Raw genomic sequence first — 13,748 nt, 5'->3', positions numbered from 1 at the left:
CAGAAAAGGAAAAAAAGTTCTAGGAGAAATGAAGAGAAAGATATTGCTTTTTTTCCTTTGGTTTAGAGAAACTGAACCAAAGTAATTTGCTTTGAATTCAATTTGCTTTTGATAGAGGAACAGAGTCTCTTAAACTGAGCCAAGGCCACGTGGCACCATGGAGCAGGTCAAGGAAGACTCTTCATGGAGCTTTAACTCCCCGGTCTTTCTGAAATATGACAATGGGGCTTTACAAACTCTTCAGTCTGACCAGCCAATGATCAGGTAGTAAGGTACAATATGCAAAACACTCCAGGTCTTTAATTTTAATTTTTTATTTATTTCACAGAGGTATTCACAGACACAGAGACAGGCAGGACCAAGGCCATGGGTGCCAAAGACACTTTTTAAGCAGATGAACAATTTATTGCAACGGCTAAATTGAAACCTAAATAATTCCAAAGATATGGGAAAGCCAAACTATCTACTCCATCCCTCTGACAAAGCTAGCTAAACCTTTCATCCAGCGTAGTTGATATCTCAAGTGAAAGTAGAGCCATGTAAAACTACATCTTAAAAATAAAACCAAGAATAAAACAGTGATTGTGCTTTGTGCAGGTAACTGAGCTATGCTAGTTAGGAAACAACCCACAAGCAGTAGATTAGAAGAGACTAAACTTGTTTTAGTACCAATTCTGAGAACTGAGTAATATCTTTTGTAGAAGTGTCATATCAAAATAAATAGGTCAGCTGCATTTTACTCTATTCTGCTTGCCATGGAATTTGCTTCATACAATCGCATGAAAACTTTCTTCCCTTCTGGCTGCACATTTCTCTAAAATTTAGCACCTATAAATTTTTTGTTCAGGTAAGACATTGAAATGGTGAGGTTTGTGCAATAAGAAATAAGGCAAATCAGGTTGCAGTTTTCAGAAGTCATGGCAACAATCCTCAATCCCTTATAAAATTTTCACTAATGCACAGAAAGCAGCTTATGACATCAGTATAGTTACCTTGACTTAAGTTAAAAGAAAAAAAGCCTTGATCATAATTATTTCCTCAGAAATCTGCTATATTCCGTGGACCTAGGGTTCAAATTCCTGACATGCATGCAACGGTACTATTAAGTCACGAGATTAGAGTATGTTCAACACTGCATAGCAAGAGAACAACTACCTACCACACAATACACTATGTTTTTATGAACACCAGAAAAATATAGAACTTACAATTCTGTATCAACTCCCCAAGAAGAGCTGCACCTGGGGAGAGGGAACCAGCATTATGGTTATAGGTTAGGGGCTGACCTTCTCGGCAGCACAGAGGCAGAGAGGGATCTTGGAGTCAGGATTGACTCCAGGATGAATACAAGTTGCCAATGCGACAAAGCAATAGGGCAGAGCCAACCGCACCCTGTCATGCATCAATAGGGGCATCACTAACAGGTCCAGAGAGGTCTTGCTCCCCCCCTACATGGTGCTGGTCAGGCAACAGCTGGAGTACTGTGTCCAGTTCTGGGTGCCGCACTTCAAGAGGGATGTGGACAACATGGAGAGGGTCCAGAGGAGGCCACTCATATGGTTGGGGCCAGCCCTATGAGGAGAGGCTGAGGGACCTGAATCTCTTCAGCCTCCTCAAGAAGAGACTGAGGGGGGGGATCTTGTGGCTGCCTACAACCTTATCAGGGGCCAGCAGCAGGGACTCGGGGAAAGTCTGTTCACCAGGGCCCCCCTTGGAGTCACCAGAAACAATGGCCACAAGCTGAGGGAGGACAGGTTTAGGTTAGATATTAGGAAGAACTACTTCACGGTAAGGGTGGCCAGAGCCTGGAATAGGCTTCCCAGAGAGGTGGTGCTCTCACCTTCCCCGGAAATCTTCAAGAGGAGACTGGTTAGGCACCTGGCTGGGGTCTTATGACCCCTGCCACCCCCACTGCTCCTTCCTGCCCATGGTGGGGAGTTGGACACGATGATCTGTCTAGGTCCCTTCTGACTCATTGACTCTATGATTCTAAGAAAGACGACAGGCAGTTTGCTCTATTTTTTTCCCCTGCAGAAACAAGTAAAAATGGTTAGGTATATCTGCCTTCTTCCACTAGCTCAGGAAGCAGTATTGCTGTTTATTGGCTACAGTAATCAAAGGGGAGTGCAATCTTGACTGATGCACCAAGAGCATACCATCCTTTGTTGCTATACTGCATGATATTCAGAGTCAGGAATAGTTTGGCTCCCTGGAGTCGAGTTCTATGATGAAAGAGGTCATTGGCAGTTTCTGTTATGAACTTGCCTTAACTGCAAGGAAATATTCTCTTGAGTCCAGTCTTTACAATATTCAGAATCAGTTTTATAAAGTTTGACCTTTGTACACTTAATTTATTTCCAGCAATTGGCAACTTGCCATGACAACCGTGTCAAATTCCAATTTAAATACTGTTCAGGCCACAAATCAAGCTTTAAAAAAGCATTTAGAAGGCATGTTTGAAGGTAACCCATACCAAGACTACTTTGTTATTTAAAAGTATCAGGAGAAGCAGGGATTTGTTAGCCTGTTCCTCCACCTGGCTTGAAAATGCTGGCTAGAACCTTAAGCTGATAAGGTTTCTGCGTTCATATCTAATACCAGTATTTAAAAACAGTCTCTGCAGTTGAGCTGTATGAAATGAGACAAGTTCTAGGGTACCAGATGTCCTCAAATAAAAATAAAATAATCCACATTTCAACTGCTCAAAAGGTAATTAATAAACTACCAATTTGCATGGTACCAGTATTGCAGCATGAAGTCACAAGGAGACGGTGTGAACAATTAAAAGGTCCAGAAGAGTACAATGCTATTCATCATACAGACCATTTATTAGTAAAATGCAAACAATTAAGAAAAAATTTGATGTCTCCTCCCACCCCCAGCTGACTCATGGTTTCCACTGGTTGGAACCCATCCTACCTGCTGTTATCAGGGCTTTCATTCCATTGCTGGCACTGAACACTGTCTAGGCTTCTAAGGGGCAGTTTTAGGAAGTATTCTTAAAAAGTATTTAAGAAGGTTCCTTTCCTTCCCATACCTTAGCTGGTCCTAAGGGCAGAAAGATTGCAAGAGAGCAGGTCATCTTGGTTTTCAAGGGTTGTCTTAGTACTGCACAACTTTGAAAGACATGAAGAATTGGGAAACTTGCAAATTTGCTACATTCCCAGAAAAATCAATTAAGATACTCAAAGTATACTGTGTGCCAGTATTGCAGCTGGAATACCACATTCAGTTTATCTGTAAAGGGCAGCTATAATATAACAACCTCCATTTAGCAGGAATTTCAATCAAGCCAAGCTTCACTTGGAAGCAAAACAGAATGTAAGGGTCCTTTTCAGACTAGTTTATCTTGCCCCAAGGTAGGCTCACTTATGATACAAGTACAAGCTTCTCTAGAGCTGACAGCTTCCAAGTTGACTGCACTGACTGAATAACGTCAGGTATCCAGGTTGTAGCTGTATTGCTCTAGAGGAAAAAGCAATCAGGACTCGTGGTAGAGGTGATATGTTTTATTAGACCAACTAGAGTTTTGCAAAAAAAGTCTTTAATTGCAAGCTTTTGGGTGCAAACACCCTTCAAAATCGGGCATCGAAGAGAAGATTGTAGAAGTTCTCCTGAGTAGAAGTGAAAGTTCATATTTCATAGGAGAGTTGAAGGTGGTAAAATCTCCTGTTTGGAAAACATCATTTTATATACAGATTAGGCTCAGAGAAAAAGTTGGAGTAGTCCGTTTACCTTGCAGTTGTTTGGTGGTAAGCAGGATGTAGTCATATTGCCTTTGGGTTATGGTGTTTCATATTTCACAGAGGAGTCAATAGATGGGAAGCTTCTCTGGGCAGAGGAATTTTGCAAAAAAAAAAAAAAAAAAAATCTTTAATTGCAAGCTGAAGGGTGTTTGCACCTGAAAGCTTGCAATTAAAGAATTTTTTTTGCAAAAATCTAATTGGTCTAATAAAAGATAAAAAAAATCGCCACTACCACAAGTCCCAATTGCTTTTTCATCTCAACCAATACAACTACAACCTAGATACCCGACACATGGAAGATGTCAAGTTTTAGCTGCTTTTTTTTTTTTTTAAAAACATGAAATCTTCATAAATTTCAGGTGACGAAGCAACTTTGACCACCTGAAACTGGAGATACTGCACCTGCCTTTGTTCAAGGCAATTTGCATGTTCACAGAGCGTCTCAACACAACTCAGAGACACCTCACCAAATAAGAAATTCCTGCCCAGAGAAGCATCCCATCTATTGATTCCTCTGTGAAATATGAAACACAATAACCAGAAGATAATATGAGTGCATCCTGCTTACCAATAACTTCAACGTAAACAGATTATTCCAACTTTTCTGAGCCTAATCTGCATATAAAATTAATTTTTCCAAACATATATTTTACCACCTTAAACTCTATGAAATATGAACTTTCATTTCTACTCAAAAGAACTTCTACAATCTTCTCTTCAATGCCTGATGAAGGGTATTTGCACCCAAAAGCTTGCAATTAATTTTTTTTTTTTTTTTTTGCAAAAAACCTAGTTGGTTTAATAAAAGAAAGATCACCTCTACCATGAGTCCCAACTGAATAACTCATCAAGATGTAGACTCCAGGGTTAGAAACCCAGAACACAGTGGAGAAAGAATGGCAAGTGGCCTCAAGCAAGCTGTCCAGCATTTTCTAGACCTTCCTTTTGGGCCTTGGTGGTTTCTATTTAGGAGGGCACTCATGTCTGGTTTCAGGGCCTACAATGGCAATCTTTATTTAAGGAAGATAATTTTCTTCTCTTTATAAACATAGATACAAAGGGAATATTAGTTGCCAGAAGCGAGTGATATTTTGCTCAGAAGTCAAATCGCTAAAGGCTATATTCTCAAATGCATTAACAACATTCCTTCTGCAAGTCATACAGCATCAAATTCTCATTTCTCCCATGCTGGTCACCAGAATTACTCTGGATACAAGTTAACACTGCACCAGACCTCAGTGTCTCCCAATTGTGGTCAATGACAGGGAGGGGATTGGGGGGTGCGGAAGGGACACAAAACAAAAAGGTGCTTGAATGGTCAGGTTTTTAAAAACTCAATAATAGCATTGCCTTTATTTTAAGAGTGAAAAGATATTGAGAAAGGCCATCTTGCATATCCTTCACAAGATCCACTGTTCGTCTATATACCCTATATCCAGTGGTTGAAGTCTTAATATACTGGTTTGCAGTATGATTCCAGCATTTTGTTAATCAGATGGAACAATGACCACCTTACTACTTTCTTCCACCTTCTCCACCAGGTGTTCATACTGTGGAAAGAAAGTAATAAATTTAGGAAAAAGTTACTTTTGTGAATGTTTAACATTAAAATCATCATCATCATCTGTAAATCACTGAACAGCATTTAAAAATTACATCGTGTGAATTTTTAATTCCAAGCCGTTCAGTTAAAATCCATCATCCTGCAAAGTACTAAGCATTTAGTATCTTCTACTGTAAACAGGACAAAGCATTTTTTTTGCAGTTATGTGAAGATATATATAAAGATATTTTTGAAGAAAAAATAATAACTCTTATAATATTGTCTTTAAATAATAAAATGGCAATAAGATAAATATTTTTGTCACTTTAAAGCAGCAATTTTCAACCAGGATGTCACAAGAGATTCTCTTAAGGGTGTCACGCAATATTAGCACTGTTAAGGTGCACAAACACCTGTAACACAAGATAAGCTAAAAGATTTCAAACAGGAATCCACAGTGTTGAAAATATTCTCACTTGTGTTTTTTCTGAGTTCTTTGCAACAGAAGAATTGTTTTATTAGGTTCATTTGTTTCTTGGCTACATAAAAATAAGAGCTGGAATTTCCCAAGAGATGCCTCGAGTCTAACAAGGTTGATAACCACTGCTTTCAAGACTCGCATCTCAATTTTGCTTGATGTCTCATTGATGCTTAGCCAGGAATAAGTACCCCAACAAGGAGCTCAAGGGGTTGTGTGTCAGAAGAATGAAAATCCCTCCTTGCCCCTAACCCTCTCCTACTGCCACTGTCCTCTGAGAATGGCTGAAGACCTTACGGAGCACTGGACAGAGGCAGGGTTGTGCCTGGTCCTTGCATGCTAGGAATGCAAGAGGAGAGACTGGGAAATGGACTAAAAAATTGCACATTACCAATTCTTAAGTTTTGTACAATTTTAACATGTGTTCTCAAACTGCTTAATAGCACTGTTTAAAGAACTGCTTGCATGACTGTTTTTGGAAAGGGGGCTGGGGAACAAAAATTCCCTAATCTCAATACCACAGTTTGATTTACATTCTGTTTCAGAATACTTGTACGCTGTATATGTTGATGGTACAACAGCTCTTGCAAGGAGCCATTTCACAGGCTGGGATCTGATGCAACATACAGCACTACACAGCAATCTAGAGGTAAATTTACAAAACCAGAAGATCCAACTGGATAGGCAATGTCCAATGCAATATTCTTGCTCTGTCCAGTTAATGGAAATCTTCTATTCTCTGGTCAACAAAACAGTACACGCTTCATCTGCTTAATGTCCGTGCCCCAACTCAGCATCCCATCCAATGCTGCGTGTGAACAGCACACACCTTGGCATTTTGTACAGTGTCTTTGAAACTCTTCGTAGTTTCCTCCAGCACGGAATCTATAGCCTGAATTCTGGAAAGAGAAAAACTTGGATAATCTTGTTGAACAGAGCTATTTCATGCATATTATAATTATACATAAGCACATGTGTACATCTTAACTACAGCTCAGATGCCAAATCAACAGCCAAGAAAACCCTTGGATTTCCATTGAACAACTGCACAAAGCTTGCACAGCTATGTACCACCTGAGTAAGCCTTTAGGATGCTCATCTGGATAGCAGGAAGCAAAAAAGAGCCCTGAGCCTTCAAGAAAACCTCTCTTTCTTTTGCAGGCATTTATAATACAAGTATACTTCAGGGACACCTCCCAAACACTGTAGACAAGAGAAATCACTTGTGTGACATCAATTCCCAGCAAGAGAACACCCCCTCCCCTCCAATCAACTACTAGATTGGAGCACTGGATTTGTAGGCTGGAGTTTGGTTTCATCCAAGCCCAGGGCTAGGGACAGACATTCAAAAAGCCTGAGCCTGAATTGATTCAATCTTTGAAGATTAGTTTAACCTGTCTAGGTTGAACTGGTTTGCAACCATACAGACAGTCCCTCTAGATTGAAGAAACGCAGGCACATACCTGCAGTGGCTCAGGCTAGAAGCCAGGGGGTGCTAAAGCAGCTCTCCCTTCACTCCAACAATGCTGAGCTGAGAGTGGCAGGGGGGCACAGCCAGGTTCTGGCAGGACGCTCTGATTAGGGAGGAGTGTAAACCCCAACCCTGGCCTGCATGGTCCCAGGCTTTTCCCTGCTCAAGTGTTGGGAGTGTTGCCAGACCCCAGCCCCAGGCTACCACTTAGAGGCAAAGGGAGGGGGGTGTATAGTGCATGCATCTGTTGATGATACTGAGCTTTTCAATCTCCCTCTCCTTGCTTCTTCACTGTCTGCAAACCTGATAGGGCTGCAAACCAGAAGGGGGCTGATAAACACTGCATTAATCAGCCCACCAACAAAACAACAGCCTCTCATTAGTTCAAGCTCTTCTTAAACATCTTTTTTCCAAGGGAGGAACATTACCAGCTGACCTGTTTATTAGCTCCAAAAAAGCCTTTAGTGGACCCTGTTTTTCCTGCCTGTTCCAGTGAAATTGGAGAGAGAGACCTCTCAGCATTAGCTAGCATACCGCATGCCTAGGGTCCATGGGGCTGGGGTCTGTGCTGTGGGAAATAGGTGGGAGGGGGGAGATCCCTGCTTGAGCAGCAAGGGAAGCCAGGCAGATCCTATTGTGCCTGCAGTCTCCCTCCGAGCTCTGGCTACACAGCAGAGGGGCAGGGCCAGCTCTGTTTTTTAGAGCAGACAGCCCAACCCAGCCCGAAGCTGCAAAGCATCTGGGATAATGGGGGGCTCTGGTTTAACTTAAACCAGGAAGGGGTCTGCATAAATCAGTTTGACCCAAATAAGTTAAGTCTGATACTACATTCAACCAGGATGATCTTAAATCAGTTTCAGCCATTTTGAAACTGGTTTACATGCACTGAATTTATGTGCTATTACAGGTTGAAACCTCTTTCTGATCACTTAAACCAGTTTGTGTAACTTCTGTCCCTAGCCTAGGAGGCCACATGCAAATAGGAAAAAAAAATCCACCAGATGAGACATCATAAGATACAATAAATGGCATCCATGTCTTGCATATCTCAATATAGAAGTGAAGCTGTACCAACACCTTGGATTCAAAGCACCCCTAAGCTACGTGGCCATCCATACCCAATTCATGGAACCAAGCAGAAAAAAATATATCTACTAGTCATGGATTTCAAATGTGCAGGGATCAAAATGGACTAAAATAAAGGCAAAAGGTAATTAACCAACACCAACAGTCCACCATTTGACTAAAGAACAGAGATTGTGCAGACATTTCCAACTGCCAAAGTGATGTCTACAGAGACAGCTGGAAGAAATACCTTTTCTTTTGGTGGTCACAGAAAGAGCTCAGTTTGATGGACTGCTTATTCCAAAAATCCTACAAAAAAATTTTCCAAAAGGACATCCACATTATTCAGGAAGCAGAAACACTGAGTCCATGGATCGTCAGAAGAACTGAAAGAAGACATACGCACCACAGTGGCCTTCTCAAGGCCTGATAAAGTTTGAGCATCCTCCTCAAGAGTAGCAAGCTCTTGGACAACGATCTTATGGAAGTTTTCCAGTTTATTCAGTCTGAAGTATGCAAGCAAGAATCAAGTTTGATATTTTACATTATGTAGCAAAAGAGCTTACAGCCGCTTGCGGCCAGGGGGACGGGGCTCATATCCCAAAGACCATCATTCTTATGGAAACTGACAGACCTTTTCTTTCAAAGGAGTACTATATTTTTAAAGCAGAATATGAAAACTAAAAATATTAGGAGTGCATTAGTACACTACAGAATTACTTGGAGGTGTGTGTTTTTCTTTTTTCTTTGCATGGTACCATGACTTCAAAACAAGAGCAAGATCAACCTTCCTCAAGAAAAGCAAGAACAGGCTAATTATTTATACCCCCTAGTTGAGACAACAGTAAGATGCCTTAGTTTAACATTTTTCCTTATTTCAAAGTGAAAGAAGGCAAGAGAAGGCAATTGGTGGTTACAGTAATGGCAATTACTGTTAGAGCAGCAAGTCTCGAACTGTGGTACGTGTACCACCAGTGGTATGCAGACAACCTGGAAGTGGTACATGGGAGGCTGGGGGGGAGGGGCCACACACACCCAGAGCCCAGCCGCAGCCTGCTGCACACGGCCAGGAACACAGCACCGTGTGTCGAGCAGCACCCAGTAGGTAAAGTGTGTTGGGGGAATGGGGGCGGGGGTGCAGATCAAGGCCCCCCACAGTGACGGAGATAGGGGGCAGAGGCAGGGGCTGGGGTGATAGAGCCTGAGCAGCTCATTCAGGCTTCCCACCACTGTGCGCACCACAGGGCAGGCATGGGGAGCATGAGCCCCCCAGATCTGTTTGTGGGGCAGAGGAGGGCTGTTGCTATGTGCTGGGCTCTGCACCATGCTGCTGCTAGCCTGGGACGTTGTGCAATGCCATGTGCCTGCCACATGCTGCCTGCACTGTGTCCTCTGCCTGCCCAGCAGCAGCAGGCACATGGCATCCCATGTGGCTCTGGAGGCAGTGGTAGTGCGGTGCAGAGCTCAGTGGCAGCCCATTGCTCCCCAGGGGTGCTCCCCTTGGGCTGGCTCACCCCTTCTCTGCAGCAGAGCCAGCACAGAGGTGGCCTGGGCCTTTCCAGGGTCTTGGGGGGCATTCCCTCCATTGGGTGTACCCTGGGGCAGGCATGGGGGACATGTACCCTCTGGATCTGTGCTCAGGGGAAGGTGGGCTGTGCTGGGCTCTGCACCACATTGTGCTGCCTCCGGACCTGCATGGGATGCCATCTGCCTGCCACCACCAGGCATCCCGTGTGGCTCCAGAGGCATTGGGGCATGGGGGGCATATGCCCCCCAGATCTGGGCAGAGGTAGGCTGTGTACTGCATGCTGGGCTCTGCACTGTGCTTCTGCTGCCACTGCCTCCAGGCCCGTGTGGGACACCATGTGTGTACTGCATGCTGGCCAAGTGACACTGCCCATCTGCTGGCAGCAGGCAGATGGCATCCTGCACAGGTCCACAGGCAGCAGGTTGGTGCAGAGTCCAGCGCACAGCCCACCTCCTCCCCACACACAGATCGGGGGGGAGCACATGCCCCCCTCATGACTGCCCCAGGGAGGCCCCTGCATCCCTGGAAAGGTCCAGGCCACCTTTGTGCTGACCCTGCTGTGGGGATGGAGCCAGACAGCCAGCCGGCCCAGGGGGAGAAAACTTCTGGGGAACAGCTGGCTGTCACTGCACTCTGCACCCTGCTACCGCTGCCTCCAGAGCCATGTGGGATATCATCTGCCTGTCACCATGCAAGGCTCCCAGGGCAGTGGCAGCATGGTAAACACCCCAGTTAGCACCAGGCTGCCTGCCTCTGCCACACTCAGATCCAGGGGGCACATACCCCCCATGCCTGCCCAGGGTGTGCACAATGGTGGGGAGCCACACCTCCCACAGTGCCCCTGGACAAGCGTCCTACTGCTCTGTCCCATGATCCACCTTGGCCCCAGGGTCCCATTCACCCCTGCCCTTGACCCACTTCCTCCCTCATCATGGGGGCCTTGATCTGCCCCTCCCCCTCCACACTGGTGGGCACTGCGTGTGTAAGTCTGTCTGTCTGTGTGCATCTGTCACTCAAGCCACAGCCCCCACCAGCCTTGCTGCTGCCCCTTCCTCCTGACCCACAGTACCCTGCAAACTGCCAGGGCATGCGAGAAGCCTCTCCCTCCCCAGGCTCCAACCCCACCCCCCAACCCCAAGGACATCACGAAAAAGCATGTCTGGACAGGAAAATTTACACCATCTTTTTTCCAATTTACAATTGCTTTATATGGCTACCATAACTGATAAAACCATGTTTTATGATTAGTAAAGGTTTTGATATTGTTTTAATACATAGTCTGTATGTAAATTATTTATACAAAATTGGATGTCCCTCTTAGCTCAAGTATCTTCTGCATTAACTGCATTCCCTTTCTTCCGGCAGGGACAGTGGATTATGTACATCCACATACATGCATATACAGCTCTGCCAATTTATTACAAAGCTATGGTCACTTCAAATAAGTTGTGACATGCACAAGAGCTCTATTCCTGAAACTTTTACTTTAAGACGTTACCTAGTGTCACTTTGCTTCATTAAACAGGAGTACAATGTTTTGTTGTTACATTCTATTATACAAGGTATTCGTTCCTCAATTACTGAAGACTTATGGATAAATGTGGAAAGTTGTTTCTTGCAATTGGCAGATTGCTTACCTGCATTGATGTATCTGATTTAATAATGCTGACACCGTCTTCTCAGAAACTTTCAGAGCATTTTGTGCAAGAATCTCCATTCTTTTGTACTTGGACTATATTTAAAAAAAAAAAAAATCACAATGCATACATCTTGAAGCACAAAGTCAACAAAAAATACCTAAAGCCACATCCACACTTACATACTGGTGCAGACCCTTAAATGTCCACTCATTTTGCTTTAGATTAAAACACTTCCTAATAAAGTAAAACTAATCAGAAATAAAACATGAACTACAATTACACCAACTACTGAGAGAAAACGTACACCGGTTTAAGTAAAGCAATTTATATTCTTATACATCTTTAGTTAGGACTGCTGGAAGTCTGGGGAGTTCAAACCATCTTTTCACTCTACCCTTGATGCATCTGATGTCAGCTGGGCTGTCCAGCATCCCTGGAAACAAGAGGCGTTTCAGGTTCAAACAGCCTCCCCAGACACAGCTGGGACTCTTTTAAGGTAATCTTTTATCTAGTTATTTTCTTTATGGATGTGCACAGCATGTGGCATTCATGCAAACTAGAAAGAGATAATGTACACTAAACAATTACCCAGAACGTCTTCTTTAGTTGGTTAGTAAAGCTTTCAAAGGCAGCAATAACACCAGTGTCACTGACATCTTCATCCAGCATCTTGGAGTAAAAGATATCATCCAGATCATCTGTTTTCTGGCCTGTAACGAAGTAAAGTACACCTCCATTTCAAAAGGACCTCAACAAACCCCAGCTTTATCATCTGTTGCAGTGCAGCATGTTCCCATAATCCAACAGGATTCAAATGACAGGAGTTAAGGATGCATTGAAGTTCAATGATTACTCCAGTTCTTGCAAGCTGGAGCTGAACTATTGCAAATATATTTAGCAGGCCTTCCAGATGGAATTTATTTATTTTTATTTATTTATTTATTTTAAAGGACACCTTAGAAAAAAAATGCTTGGATAGCTATATACCAGTAGGGGTACTGAACAAAAAAAAAAAAAAAAAAAATACTGGGCCTGATCTTTACTGTTTTGCTTCTTGAGAAGTTATTTACATTAACATAAACAGAGTGTAACCCAACACCTTTTGTTCTGGTAATGTTTTATCATTATTTTGTGCTTTGGACTACAGAAAAGAGATTACTTTGGACTATAAAAATGGCAAGACTATGAACCATCACAATTTGGGAACAGGATGACTTTGAACTGTGTAACTGCCATTGCTGCTGTGCATTTGTTTACAAACTCCAGGTAGTTTTCTCCCAGCATGGTACAGTTCTCTTTCCATTTAAATCTCTACTTCCACTAAGTGAGCAGTGATCATATTTTTGAGTTAACCATCTGTCCCAGTTCTCTCTCCTATCAGAATGCCTCACTTCCCACATGGGAATTCTTCTAGTCTTGTGCACAGTTACGATTTCCATTAATAAAGCCAACTTATGAAGGTTCTGAAAGTTGACCTGGTGATACCTGTTTGAGGTTCGTTTTTCTTTTCCACTGTAACAAAAAGGTTCCTTGGTTCACTGGAAACACTAGGAGAGGAAAGATTGGTTTCCCATCTCATAAGCTTAGGCTTTCTTAAAACATCACCAGGTGATAAATCTACAGAAAAAGATATCAATAAAAGGGCTTAGTGCTGAAGATTCAATACAGAACTAACAGCTCCCTACTCCCCAGGCAATAGCCAGACTTTATTACAATAAGCATCAGGTTTGCAAACAAACTGGAATATCAGGGAGTCGGTCTTCCTCTACAGTGAGAGGAAGAAAACCAGAACAGATTTTTTAATGAAACAGGGCTAAGGTGCCATAGATGAGCTTTCACTTACTGTGAGGCAAAAGCATGCCCACAGGCTATCACAGAACAGTAGACAGCAGCAAGTCTATGCACTTTTTTTTTTTTTTTTTTTTTTTTTTTTTTTTTTTTTTTTTTACACAATATTGGGGCATAAGAACACAAGTGCTATACTGGGTCCGGCCAATGGTCCCTCTAGCCCACTACAGCATCCATTTCTGCAACTGTTGGAGACAGGATCAAGGAAGAGAACTGAACAAGATCTCTGGAACAATTGATCCCCTATTCAATACCCTACCTGGCATCTATCATTTTTTGGGTTAGAGATGCCAGAGAAGACATCTCCATCCATTCTGTTCAATAACTATTACTAAATCTAGCATCCATGAATTAAATTCACCTAGTACCATTTTGAACCTGGCTATGCAGTTTGCCTCTACCACCTCCTGTGGCAATTAATTCCACAAG

The 13,748-nt window shown here is 43.0% G+C and overlaps 1 protein-coding gene across 1 annotated transcript in view; it reads right to left on the bottom strand.

Moving 5' to 3' along the window:
• Positions 1 to 5,098: 5,098 nt before the first annotated feature.
• SYCP2L (synaptonemal complex protein 2 like) overlaps positions 5,099 to 13,748 on the bottom strand; it is a 52,163-nt gene continuing 43,513 nt past the window's right edge. The window contains exons 30-36 of the mRNA XM_090037674.1: positions 12,957 to 13,088; positions 12,060 to 12,181; positions 11,469 to 11,563; positions 8,710 to 8,809; positions 8,554 to 8,612; positions 6,597 to 6,666; positions 5,099 to 5,296 (exon numbers count right to left, since the gene is read on the bottom strand). Of these exons, the coding sequence (XP_089893800.1) occupies positions 5,234 to 5,296; positions 6,597 to 6,666; positions 8,554 to 8,612; positions 8,710 to 8,809; positions 11,469 to 11,563; positions 12,060 to 12,181; positions 12,957 to 13,088 (641 nt within the window). The 3' untranslated portion in view covers positions 5,099 to 5,233. The remainder of the gene's footprint in view (positions 5,297 to 6,596; positions 6,667 to 8,553; positions 8,613 to 8,709; positions 8,810 to 11,468; positions 11,564 to 12,059; positions 12,182 to 12,956; positions 13,089 to 13,748) is intronic.

This window comes from Crocodylus siamensis, chromosome 3 (genome assembly GCF_052110815.1).
Source record: "Crocodylus siamensis isolate JL-2025a chromosome 3, ASM5211081v1, whole genome shotgun sequence".
NCBI classification, from domain to species: domain Eukaryota; kingdom Metazoa; phylum Chordata; order Crocodylia; family Crocodylidae; genus Crocodylus; species Crocodylus siamensis.
Note: the sequence above shows the minus strand (reverse complement) of the source record. Positions and strands in the feature narration are given on the sequence as shown.